This window comes from Vitis vinifera, chromosome 14 (assembly GCF_030704535.1).
Source record: "Vitis vinifera cultivar Pinot Noir 40024 chromosome 14, ASM3070453v1".
Classification (NCBI taxonomy): domain Eukaryota; kingdom Viridiplantae; phylum Streptophyta; class Magnoliopsida; order Vitales; family Vitaceae; genus Vitis; species Vitis vinifera.
The window spans coordinates 10775991-10789407 of record NC_081818.1 but is presented as its reverse complement, the minus strand read 5'-3'; the positions used below and the strand labels follow the sequence as shown (position 1 = coordinate 10789407).

Below are 13417 nucleotides of genomic sequence, written 5' to 3'. Positions count from 1 at the left end.
AAAAAATAAAAATCACACAAATTACCCACAATTGGGGCCTCATTCTTTCCCTCAATATTCTACAAATCACCATTCAAATTATATCGGATTTCCACACTCCCCCTCAAGTTGGATCATAGATATTAATCATGTCCAACTTGCAAATAAAATCTTCAAAGCTTGATTTCTGTAACCCCTTGGTGAAAATATCCGCCAATTGTTCATTTGTAGGGATATAAGTCATGCAAATAATCCTTTTCTCAATTTTCTCCTTTATAAAGTGTCTGTCCACTTCTATATGTTTGGTCTTGTCGTGCTGAACAGGATTAGGAGAAATTATAATGGTAGCTTTGTTGTCACAATGGAGTTTAAGGGGGAGCTTTATTGTAATGTGTAGTTCTTTCAACAGTTTCTGCAACCATAGTCCTTCACACATACCTTGTGCAATTGCTTTGAATTCAGCCTCGACACTACTTCTGGCTACTACACTCTGCTTCTTACTTCTCCATGTTACTAAATTCCCCCAGACATAGTTACAGTAGCCTGTAGTAGACCTTCTATCATCTGTTGATCCCGCCCAATCTGCATCTGTATAGATCTTTACCTTCTTACCGTCACTCTTCTTAAAGAATAGTCCTCTCCCTGGAGAACCCTTTAGGTATCTAAGGATCTTATATACTGCTTCCAGATGACTTTCCTTTGGTGAATGCATGTACTGGCTAACCACGCTTACGGCGAAAGCAATGTCTGGTCTATTGTGAGAAAGATAGATCGGTCTACCTACTAGTCGTTGATATCTCTCTCTATCCACGGGTTTTCCGTCGCTTTCCATTGTTTTTCTTGCTTTGATAGGGGTATCGCTTGGCTTGCATCCCAACATGCCAGTCTCAGTCAAGAAGTCAAGTACATATTTTCTTTGGGAAATACTAATTCCCTTCCTTGATCTGGCGACCTCCATTCCTAGGAAATACCTCATTTGACCCAAATCTTTTACCTCAATTTCTGTGGCTAAGACCTTCTTCAACCTTTCCACTTCTCCTGTGTCATCTCTAGTGAGAATGATGTCATTGACATACACGATTAGGATGGTCATCCTTCCATCAGACTGTTTGAAGAACATAGTATGATTCGACTGTTCCTGTTGGTATCCTTGGTTCTTAATTACCTTTGCAAATCTATCAAACCATGCTCTCGGTGATTGCTTGAGACCATAGAGAGATTTCTACAATTTGCATACCCTGGTTTCTTTTTCTTCCTTATAGAATCCTGGTGGTAGCATCATAAGCACTTCTTCTTCCAGCTCACCATTTAGAAAGGCATTCTTGATATCAAACTGATGGAGTGGCCAGTCGAGGTTTGCTACCAAGGATAAAAGAACTCATATAGTGTTCAGCTTTGCTACTGGTGCAAATGTCTCGGTATAGTCAATGTCGTAGGTCTGAGTGAACCCCTTTGCAACTAGGTGGGCTTTGTATCATTCTACTGTTCCATCTGCCTTATATTTCATTGTGAATACCCATTTACAACCCACTGGTTTCTTTCCTCTTGGCAAATTCATCACTTCCCAAGTCCCATTTTTTTCCAATGCCCTTATTTCTTCCATCACTGCCTCTTTCCATTCTAGAATCTCCAAGGCTTCTTGAATGTTTTTAGGAATCTGGATTCTATCAAGGTTAGTTGTAAAAGCATGACACTTCGTAGAAAGAGCATTATAAGACACAAATTTCGAGATAGGATGGAGAGTACATGAACGAGGTTGTTTCCTAAGAGCAATGGGTAAGTCATCTGTTACCTGATCTGGATTGGAACCAGACTCTCGAGGGGTTGGAACTATCATCGGTGTGAACTATTTTTATGCTTCGGAGATGAGTGAATCATTAAACTTTGATTTTGGCCTCCTTGAGCAGACAAGTGTTTCCCTATTTGTCTGTAATTCCGTATCTCCCCCTGAGTTTAAGTGTCTTTCTGTATTAGGCGAAGGGGTAGATATAAAGCACGGAGTGAATTCGAACACAACAACATCAAGGTAGTCAAAGGTTAAGGGTGGTCTAGTTTCACTCACGGACTCCCCCTGAAGCGAGTAGTAGGGAGTATGCTAAAAAAATGTGACATCTAGGCTAACATATAGCTTCTGTGATATTGGGTCACAGCGTTTGTAGCCTTTTTGAGTGGAAGAGTTGCCAAGAAAGACACATTTAAGCGCTCTGGGATCAATTTTGTTCCGCTTAGGTTCGTGAGTGTGGACAAACACAGTGGACCCAAAGACACGAAGTGGAAGATGTGCATCGAGTCTAGAATGAGGAAAAAACTCTTGGAATTTCTGGAGGGGTGTAATAAAAGATAGGACTCGACTAGGCATTCGGTTAATAAGGTATGTGGCTATCAAAATGAAGTCACCTCAAAATTGTGAGGGCATGTGAGAGGTAAATAGCAAAAGCACAAGCAACTTCAAGAATATTTCCATTTTTCCGTTCTGCAGCCCTGTTTTGCTGAGGGGTGTCAACGCAAGAACTTTGATGTATAATACCATTTTCTTGTAGATAAGTGCTCAAGGAGTGATTAAAATACTCAGTACCATTATCAGTACGAAGAATTTGAATTTTGGTGTGAAACTAAGTTTGTATCATAGAGTGAAAGTTGATGAAGACTGATCAAACCTCAGTTTTATCAGTCAACAAATATACCCAACACAGGCGAGTGTGATCATCAATAAAAGTTATAAACCATTTTTTGTGTCCTATTAGGGGTACATGAGGGTCCCCATAGATCACTATGAATTAGAGTAAATGGTATAGATGGTTTATACTTAGATTTAAGAAAAGACGCTCGATGATGTTTGGCAAGTTCACACACTTCACACTGAAAATCCCATGAAGCTTTATTTGAATATAGTGAAGGAAATAAATGTTTTAAATACTGAAAACTAGAATGGTAGAAGAAGAGGATCATGTCATTTGCAGATTGTAGATGAATTCTATTGTAGATCTACCAACCAAGAAACTCCCTAGTAAGTCACATTGCATTGCTTTTAACATCATTTTTTACTTAAAACATCAACCATTGTGGTAAAAATAAAGGAAGATTGTAGATTGCCTTATCTTAAGCCCTTAGAAGCCTTGATCCATTCTCTAACACACCTATTTTTTAACATGGAAAAATTAGTTGTAATTATTAGGAAATTTTCAATTCTTATAATGCAAAACAAACCCTAATTTTTGAATAAAATCATATTACCCAAAGATTTCAGAGCCATATGATTTTCACTACACAAAATTAAGAGGAAACATACCTTAATCCATGAGTGATTATTAAAGAAAAATCAGTGTAGAAGAAAACTATGTTTCTCTCTCTTAACCCCTTAATCTTGACAAATGTTTTTTGATGAAAGAGAAAAATTGATATCTATTTTTTGGGTAGAGAGAGGACTAGGTTTAGATACACCCATTATCCCACTTTCCATCAAAGTGGGTGGTTCTCAAATTTTTCTTAAAAAACTGACTAATAGGATTTTGGCTAATATTATTTATTTGTTAAACCATATTTGATATTTAAAACTTAAATGGCACATGAGCCACTTCATAAAAAATGGTAACACTCTCCCACTTGGCCCATGTGACGTATTTAACACCATGGTTTAATAATAAAACATAAGGTGCATAGTGGAAGCTAAACCCTTTCTTGAATTGATCATATAAAAAATTCATCATTAAACAAAAACTAATGTGGATCATAGCAGTTGCATACCATTATTTCGACATAGTCCCTTCCATGTATCGCAATATTAGTTTTATACTTAACATGATTTGTAAGGGAAAAAAAACAATAATGATCCAACAATAATGTCTTCGTCAAAGACAAATCTTGTTAATATTCATATAATTCTTTCATGTATATACCAACAAATAGAAATAGGATGTAAACAAATTAGAAATAGTACTTTAATGAGATCAAAGTGTCAAATACATAAAGCACACAGAAACTTAACATAATGTCAATAATGGTACCTAATGATGCACATCCTTTCGACATGTTCACCAAATATCCTTAGTAGTCATCCTTTTGTTAATGGATCCGCAACCATAAGGTTAGTGCTAATGTGCTCAATTGATGCTCTTTGCTTTTGAACTTCTTTAATGCCAAAGTATTTTGATTCCATATGTTTAACACCCTTTGAATACTTGTCATTTTTTTAGAAAAAGCTTGCTACAGAGTTATCATAATTAATTTTCGGCACCTTCGCAATACTGTTGACAATTCCAAGTCTTGAAATAAAGTTCTGTAGCCATAATCCATGAACAATGAAACAATGAAAAATTGCTTTGCACTCTTCCATGAGATAACCCTTCTAGCCAAAAGGAACAAATAGCCAAATGTGGATTTTTTGGTATCAATACATCTGACAAAATCTGGAAAGAATCGAATTGGTGCTGGGATAACATGATATTCTGAGCTGAGAAAAGCACCAAGATCAAATTTTGGACAGATGTTTGGTGTACTGATACAACGCTGTCCCATTGCTTTCCTCATCTCTTTGTCATGGCTGTTCAAAGGAGTTCAACGGTTGAGGAAATGTGGGACCAAAATTCAGGTCAAGGAGGTTGGAATCTAAATTTTTTGAGGAACTTCAATGATTGGGAGCTAGATATGGTTGGGGATTTACTCCATATGCTGAGGGGTCATAGGCCTTATTTGGAGGAAGACTCAGTTATTTGGAGGCAAGGAGGAAATGGTCAGTTCAGGGTCAAGGAAGCTTATAGCTTGTTGACCAATCCTAATGATACCGGCTTTCCTTCAAGAAGTATTTGGGTGGCTAGGGTGCCAAATAAAGTCGCCTTCTTTGCTTGGGAGGCGACGTGGGGGAAGGTGCTTACTCTGGATAGACTACAAAGAAGAGGGGTGCAACTTCTGAATTGTTGTTTTTTGTGTGGGTGTGAAGAAGAAAATGTAAATCATATCCTTATTCATTGTATAGTGGTTAGAGCTTTGTGGGATATTGTCCTTGGGTTAGTAGATGTTAAATGGGTCTTTCCAGAAACTGTAAAGGAGGTCTTAATTAGCTGGAGGGGCTCCTTTGTGGGGAAGAAAAGGAAAAAGGTTTGGGATTCCATTCCGCTGTGTATTTTTTGGACGGTATGGAAGAAGAGGAATAAATTAGCTTTTAGGGGGAGTGTGTTGAATATTCAGAAGTTAAAGAATTTTTTTGTCTGTGATTTGTGGAGTTGGGCCAAATTGTATTTAGGTGAGGAGACTTTCTCTCTTATAGGCTTCCTGGAGTGGGTAGCATCCATTTAAGGGGAGGTGATTCTTTTTGTCTTTGTTTTTTAAGGCCCTAGCCGCCTTGTATACCCCCTGTATGCTTTGTGGCTTTTTGCCTCTTTATTAATGCATTTCCTTTTACTTATCAAAAAAAAAAAAAACATATATCTGACAAAATCTAAATCTGAATACCCTATCATCTTGAGATGATTAGATCTCTTTTATGTGAGCATGCATTCTTTTGTTCCTTGCAAGTATCTCAATACTTTCTTTGCACCCTTCCAATGATCCAATCTTGGGTTACTTTGATATCTGCCAAGCATTTCGACAACAAAGCCGGTGTCGGGCTTGGTATAGGTTTGAGCATACATCAAGCTTCCAACAAAGGATGCATAAGAAATCTTTTCCATTTGTGTGTGTTCCAATTCATTCTTCGGGCATTGCATAAGATTGAATTTTTCTCCTTTTTGAATTGGAATAACACTTAAGGAGCATTTCTCCATAGCAAATCTCTCTAAAACTTTATTAATATATGCTTTCAGGGACAACCCTAACAATCCTTGTGGTCTGTCATGGAATATTTCAATTCTAATCACATAGGATGCTCACCCATATATTTCATTTCAAAGTTATTAGAGATAAATTCCTTGGTCTCATGTAGTAAGCCAAGATCATTTGTAACAAGCAAAATATCATCAACATATAGAATAAAAAATATAAACTTGCCCTCATTGACCTTTAGATATATACACTAATCAATGTTGTTTTCCTTGACTTCAAAGGAAGTGATGGTATCATTGAACTTAAGATACCATTGTTGGGAAGCTTGTTTAAGTCTATATATCGACTTCCTTAATTTACACACCATGTGTTCCATTCTTCCAGTTGAAAAACCTTCGAGTTAGACCATGTAAACTTCTTCCTCTAAATTCCCATTCAAAAAGATGGTTTTCACATCCATTTGGTGTTACTTTAAATCCTAATGAGCTACTAATGCCATAATAATTCTAAATGACTTCTTTTGAGAAACCAGTGAAAAGGTTTGTTTGTAGTCAACGCTGTTTTTTTGAGTAAAACCTTTAGCAACGAGTCTAACCTTGTATTGTTCAACATTGCCATTTGAGTCCTGCTAGGTAATCGCAAACATGCAGGTGCTTTAAATTGGGTTTCTTTCCTATCCACAATTCAAAAGGAGTCTTTAGAATTGCCTTACTAGGAACCCTATTTAACAAATACATGGTAGTATTTAAAGCCTCCATCTACAATGATAAGAGCAAAGAATAAAAGTTTAACATACTCCCAATCATATCCATTAAAGTACGATTATGCCTTTTTGCAACACCATACTGTTGTGGTGTACTTGACATTATTTATTTAGCACATATGCATGCCATGTTTTTCAAGGAATTTAGCAAATGGACCAGGGTATTGTTTGTTTTCAGTATATTTTCCATAATATTCACCACCTTTATCAAACTTGCCAATTTTCACCTTTCTATCTAATTGCCTTTCAACCTCATTGATAAATTCTTTTGAGGCATCCATTGATTGAGATTTTTCATGTAGCAAACAGATATGACCATAAATGTGAAAAATGATCAATAAAAATGATAAAATACTTTTCTTTACTGAAAGATGGAATGCTATAAGGGCCATATATATCAGGGTGTATAATTTCAAGAAGAAGTGCGCTCGAGGCTCCTTTTCTTGCTTGTGTGTTTTGTATGTTTTCCTTTAATACAATCTACACAAATGCCAAGATTAGTAAAATCCATATCTTGAAGGATTTCATTCTTTACCAATCTTTATGTTCTTTCTTTGTTTATATGACCCAAACGTTTATGCCACAAGTAAGCTAAACTTTCATTCACTACACCACGTATAGTACATTAGGATGCAAGGTCAATAGAGACTCAACAAAGAGGTTATCAAGCTTGAATTTATATAAACCATCACAAAGAATGCCAAAACCAATGAAATGATTAAGTTTAAAGTTTAAACATGCTGAAACATCTATTCCCAAATTTAAAAGAATATCCAATTGAATCAGGTCTAGATAAGGAAACTAAATTTTGAGAAACAAATGGAACATCAAGAATTTGAAAAAAAGGTCTAAATGATGTTCAATGTCTAAATCAAACAATAGGTTCCAATGGCCTCAATTGGAGCTTTGAATCGGTTCTCCATAAAAATAAACTTTTCATTTGGATTTGTGGTTTAGGTCATAAGGAATCCTTGCATCGTCTTTGAAACTTGAGTGGTACAATCAGAATCAATCCACCAAGTATTATAAGGAACTTTAACCAAATTTGATTTGAAACATATTAAAGCACTAGGCTTACCTTTCTTTTTGAACCATGCCTTATGTTTTAGGTAATCTTTCTTATAGTGTCCAAACTTGTTGTAGAAATGACACTTATAATTCTTGAGTTCCTTCTTGTGGATTTGGGTAGATTGCACTTTTATCTTTGATGCTCCTTACTTGCCCTTTCCATTCTTCCTTTCAGGTTTCTCTTCAGCTCCTTGTTGACCCATGAGATTAACTGAGTGAATTCCTTTTTTCTTAAGCCTTGCTTCCCTTTGAATAAGCATAATTTACAACTCATTCACACTCCACTTATCAGTAATAGTGTTGTAATTTATTTGGAATGGACTATATTCAGGAGGTAAGGAGTTAATGATAAACTGCACAATGAATTCTCACTCGCTTCCAATTCCATGGACCTTAGTTTTGTTGTTGTGTTTATCATCTTAGTGATATGCTGATGCAAGGTACATGAACCATCAAACTTAATGGTGGTCAAAGTACCCATTAATGTCTCAGCAAGTGACTTATCGGTAGAATCAGATTGTGAATGCTCTTCCACAAACTTCATATATTCCTTATCACTTTCAATTTTAGGAATTGTGGACTTAATGTTGTTTGCTATAGTCATTCACATGAACATTAATCTTAATGTGTTTGATCTTTCCTAAGCTTTATTGAAAGACCTCTGTTCATCGGTGCTAGAATCAATAAAATGAGTCAAGCTGACTTTTTATTTATTTATCTGTGAATTAAATAATCTTATCCATAAAAGGAGTCACTTTGACCTAAGTGTTGTGCTCCACTTCAAATACTCCTTTTTATCTTCATGTAGTAAAATCCACCAATATTAAAAGTCATCGTTTGTTTAAAACTAATTTTGTTTAATAAAATGGCAGAATAGAAATAAAAGTTTATCTAGATTTAAAATAATCTTTAATAGAAAATCGCAAGTTCTTAAACCACAAGCTTTGGTACCAAATGTTAGGAAATTTTCATTTTTCATAATGCAAAATAAACCCTAATTTTTGCGTAAATCATAATACCCAAAGATCGCAGAACAATGTGATTTTCACAACACAAAGTTGAGAGGAAACGTACCTTGATCCATGAGTGATTTATTGAGGGAAAATCAGTATATAAGAAAATTTCAGACTTTAGACCTATTAACTTGATCACTAGTCTTTACAAGATAATAGCCAAAGTGCTATCAGGGCGTCTAAGAGGGGTATTACACGAAACTGTCCATTCTACTCAAGGTGCTTTTGTCCAAGGGAGACAAATATTGGATGCATTTCTTATATCCAATGAGATAGTGGATGAGAAAAGACAATCAGGGGAGGAAGGAGTTGTCTTCAAAATTGACTTTGAAAAGGCTTATTTCCATGTGAGTTGGGATTTTTTCGATCATGTGTTGGAGAAAAAAAAAAAGAAGAAGAAGGGGTTTAGTTCTAGATGGAGGAAATGGATGAGAGGTTGTTTGTCCATAGTATCTTTTGCAGTCTTAGTAAATGGAAACGCTAAAGGGTGGGTCAAGACATCTAGAGATTTAAGACAAGGCGACCCTTAGCCCCTTTTTTGTTTACTTTAGTTGCAGATGTATTGAGCAGGATGTTATTGAGAGTAGGGGAAAGAAATTCGTTGGAGGGTTTTAGGGTGGATAGGAATAGAACAAGGGTGTCCCATTTGCAATTTGCAGATGATACCATTTTCTTTTCTAACACTTGTGAGGAAGAATTGCAGACTCTCAAGAGTTTATTGCTAGTGTTTGGGCATATTTCTGGGCTTAAGGTTAACCTTGACAAGAGTAATCTTTTTGGCATCAATCTTGATCAGAATCATCTTTCTAGGTTGGTTGAGTTGCTTGATTGCAAGGCTTCTGATTGGCCTATATTCTACTTGGGTATTCCTATGGGAGGGAATCCTAAGGCTTGTGGCTTTTGGGACCTAGTGATTGAGAGAATCTCGAGGAGATTAGATGGGTAACAAAAGACTTACTTATCTTTTGGAGGTAGGATAACTCTTATCCATTCTTGCCTTACCCACATACCTAGCTACTTTCTTTCCTTGTTTAAGATACCCGCTTCAGTGGCTGCAAAAATTGACAGATTGCAAAGGGATTTTTTATGGTCAAGGGTTGGGGAAAGTAAAAAAGATCATCTTGTTAGTTGGGATGTAGTGTGTAATTCGAAGGCAAAAGGGGGATTGGGATTTGGGAAAATTTCTCTAAGTAATCTCGCTTTCTTAGGGAAATGGTTGTGGAGGTATCATAGGGAGGGTTCAACTCTGTGGCATCAGGTTATTTTAAGCATTTATGGGTCACATTCCAATGGTTGGGATGCCAACACTATAGTCAGATGGTCACATCGTTGTCCTTGGAAGGCTATTGCACAAGTCTTTCAGGAGTTTTCCAGGTACACTCGGTTTATGGTAGGAGATGGGGAAAGAATTCGGTTCTAGGAAGACTTTTGGTGGGGGGACCAACCTTTAGGATCCCAATATCCAAGACTATTTAGAGTAGTCACGGATAAAAGTATTCCTATATCTTCAATTCTCGGTTCTACTCGTCTCTTTTCTTGGAACTTTAATTTCCGCCGTAACCTTTCCGATTTTGAGATAGAAGATTTAGAAGGCCTCATGCGGTCACTTGATTGTTTGCATTTATCACCATCGGTTTCAGATGCGAGATCCTGGTCTTTATCTTCTTCAGGGCTTTTTATAGTCAAATCTTTCTTTCTTGCCTTATCCCAATTTTCTGGTTCTTCTCTAGTTTTCCCTACTAAGTTCGTTTGGAATTCTCAAGTCCCTTTCAAAGTCAAGTCCTTTGTCTGGTTAGTGACACACAAGAAGGTAAATATTAATGACTTGCTACAATTGAGAAGACCCTACAAAGCTCTTAGTCCTGACATTTGTAAACTGTGCATGAAGTATGGAGAATCAACAGATCATCTTTTCCTACATTGCTCTTTGATGATAGGGTTGTGACACAGATTATTTTAGGTGGCCAAGATGGACTGGGTTCCCCCAAGGAGCATTTCCGACATGTTGTCCATCAATTATAAAGGTTTTGGTTTATTTAAGAGACGGATAGTTTTGTGGCAAGCTACGTGCATTGCTCTAATTTGGGTTGTGTGGTGGGAAATAAATGCGAGGATATTTGAGGATAAAACAAGGAATTTAGAGAATCTTTGAGATTTCATTCATTTCCTTGCTTCTCTTTGAGCTTTTTGTTCCAAGGTTTTTAAGGGGATTCCCCTAAATGCGTTACAACTTGATTGGATAGCAGTGTGTAATTCCAATGGGTTGGTCTAATCTAGAGAAATTGTTGGTTTTTACATTGTATTTTCCTGTTTTTGTATTCTTGTAGTTTAGTTTTTCTTTGGTGGGAGGATTCCTCATCCTTCTCTTGTACTTCTTTTTTCTATCAATATATCTCTTTGTTGTTTCCTATCAAAAAAATAAAAAAAATAAAAATCAGTATATAAGAAAACTGCGTTTCTCTCTCTTGACCCCTTAATCTTGATGAACTTTTTTTTATGGAGAGAAAAACTGATATCTATTTTATGGGTAGAGAGAGGACCCATTTTAGATATACCCATTATCCTACTTTCCATCAAAGTGGGCAATTTGTTATTAATTTTTTCTCAAAAAGCTGACCAATAGGATTTTAGCTAATATTATTTATTTATTAAACCATAATTGATATTTAAAACTTAAATGGCACATGGGCCACTTCATAAAAAATGGTAATAGTAATTGGCAACCACGAATCCAAGTTCTCTATCATGTCTTAAAACCTTTTCTTTCTAAAAGGTGAATTGATCTTAAAGACAATCTCTTCTTTTATGCGGCTTTTCTTATCCACCACTTCATTAGCTGCTAAAAGTGTATCCTAAATTTGTCCACTATGAATAAATGCTCCTTGAGAGAGGTGAATGGTATGTAATAATGTGTATGCCTCATAATTATTATAGGATATTACTGATGTATATGAATTGTTTGATGTACATAATACTGGTAATTTTGTGTTTTATAATTTTGGAATGGGTTTTTAATATAGTTGAATCCATCTTTGGAAAAAAAAAAAGTGGATATCTATTAACTCCTCCATGGCTAATTCTGAGTTTTGAGAGTAATTCTAAGTTTATAAAATGAGTCATGCGATCTCTTAATACTAATACTTGTTTTATTTATCCAGAGAATTCTCAAGTGGCAAATGCAAGGTTTCAAGCTGCTGCAGCAATTCGGGATGCAGCTATTAGAGAATGGGGCCTTCTTACATCTGATGACAAGAAAAGCTTGATTAGGTGATTTTACATATTGGAAGTTCTTTTGCTGTTTTTGTTATTTTTTATTTGTTGTGGCAATATTATTACTTTGATAATAAATGAATTAGGTTAAGGAAGGGGATTGCAGTTCCAAACTTCTTCATATGGTAGCTAAATTGTGGAAGGAAGAAAAAGTTAATCAAATCTTTTATAAATGAAGATGTGGTTATGTTAAAAAATTAGTATAATATTTTTAGGGCTTGCTAGATTGGATAGAAACTAAAACTCTTTTCTAGGCTTAATAAAAGGGCCTGTACATGTTCAGCTAATCTTGTTAAAACAGCTTATAAGTTAAAAAGGATCATAATGTGAAAACTAGAAAGATGTTACGTTTCATAGAAGCTCTATTTTGGCTTATTAGAAACCTATTTCATGTTTAATAAATATTTTGCAAGAACAATATTACCGGTTGAAAATTTTGGCTTTGGTTTTAACTTCTAGCTAAAACAAAAAACAGAAAGTTATCCCAAACAAGGCCTTAAGGAGAGCTTGAGTTTTATAGGAGGCTAAATGAAAAGTCCTAAAAGTTTAAGAGTCTGCAATTTTCCCTCATTTCTAATGGGAGTTCAGGTCGGGTGGAGTTTTCTTTCTTTGAAGACAAATTAAAAAAATTGTGGTCTTTGAAATTGATATTAAAGCATTATGTTTTTATGATAAGAAATAAAAGATGCATTAATTATGGATGAAAAGTACATGAGTAAGGATGAGGGGGTTCTCCCCACAATATATAAGAAACTGATCAAAATATGACTAAACTCCTCTACTATACAAGAAGACCTATACAAAAAGTTCTAGATCACCTAAGGACATACATAATTGTCATCTCCTTAATTCCGGACTAAGCTCCTCTCATTGTTATCCAATCCTTTTCATTTACAAACCAAATCCCAATTTATCTAAATAACATTGAATGGAATGCCATTAAAGGCGTTGGTAGAAGAGGCCTAGAAAGAAGAATAAAAGTGGAGTAGATCTCACAACCTCTTTATTGTCCTCCACTTTTCCTTAAAGATCTTAACATTTCTCTCTCGTTACACAATCCAAGGCAATGTGAGACAAGTGATTTTCCATAAGGTGTTGCTTCTAAAGGATCTCCTTCAACCCCTATATGAAATGGTCATCTTGTCGCATATACCCCCAGGTGGAACCTAATCCATCTTAACTAAATTGAATAGCTTGTGCCATAGTGCCAAAGTTATCAAGCAATGTAGAAAGAGGTGGTCAATTGACTCTCCACATCCCATGCATAAGATGCATCAATTAGGACTAAGGGATTTATAAGGTCTTTTCAATCATAGTATGTCATTGGTTCTTACCTTCTTGTGTGCTACTAACCAAGTAAAGGTCTTGATGTTAGATGAGACTTTAGATTTTCATAAAAATTTAACTGGAGAGAAAGGAATTGCATCTAATACATTGGATATGGCAAAAAAGAGTGATTTTATTGAGAATAAACTTGAATAGGATAAAGACCAAACTCTCGTATTTGCAATAGATGGAGACAAGTAAATAAGAGTGAGTGAGGACATGAGTCTTTCAAAGTTCTTAA

The 13417-nt window shown here is 35.7% G+C and overlaps 1 protein-coding gene across 2 annotated transcripts in view; it reads left to right on the top strand.

Annotated features, from left to right (window-relative positions):
• Positions 1-13417, top strand: part of LOC100253500 (uncharacterized) — a 118653-nt gene that overhangs the window by 14338 nt on the left and 90898 nt on the right. For both annotated transcript variants that reach the window (XM_010661910.3, XM_002266572.5), the window contains exon 3: positions 11739-11847. In XM_010661910.3, coding sequence (XP_010660212.1) covers positions 11739-11847 — 109 coding nt within the window. The remainder of the gene's footprint in view (positions 1-11738; positions 11848-13417) is intronic.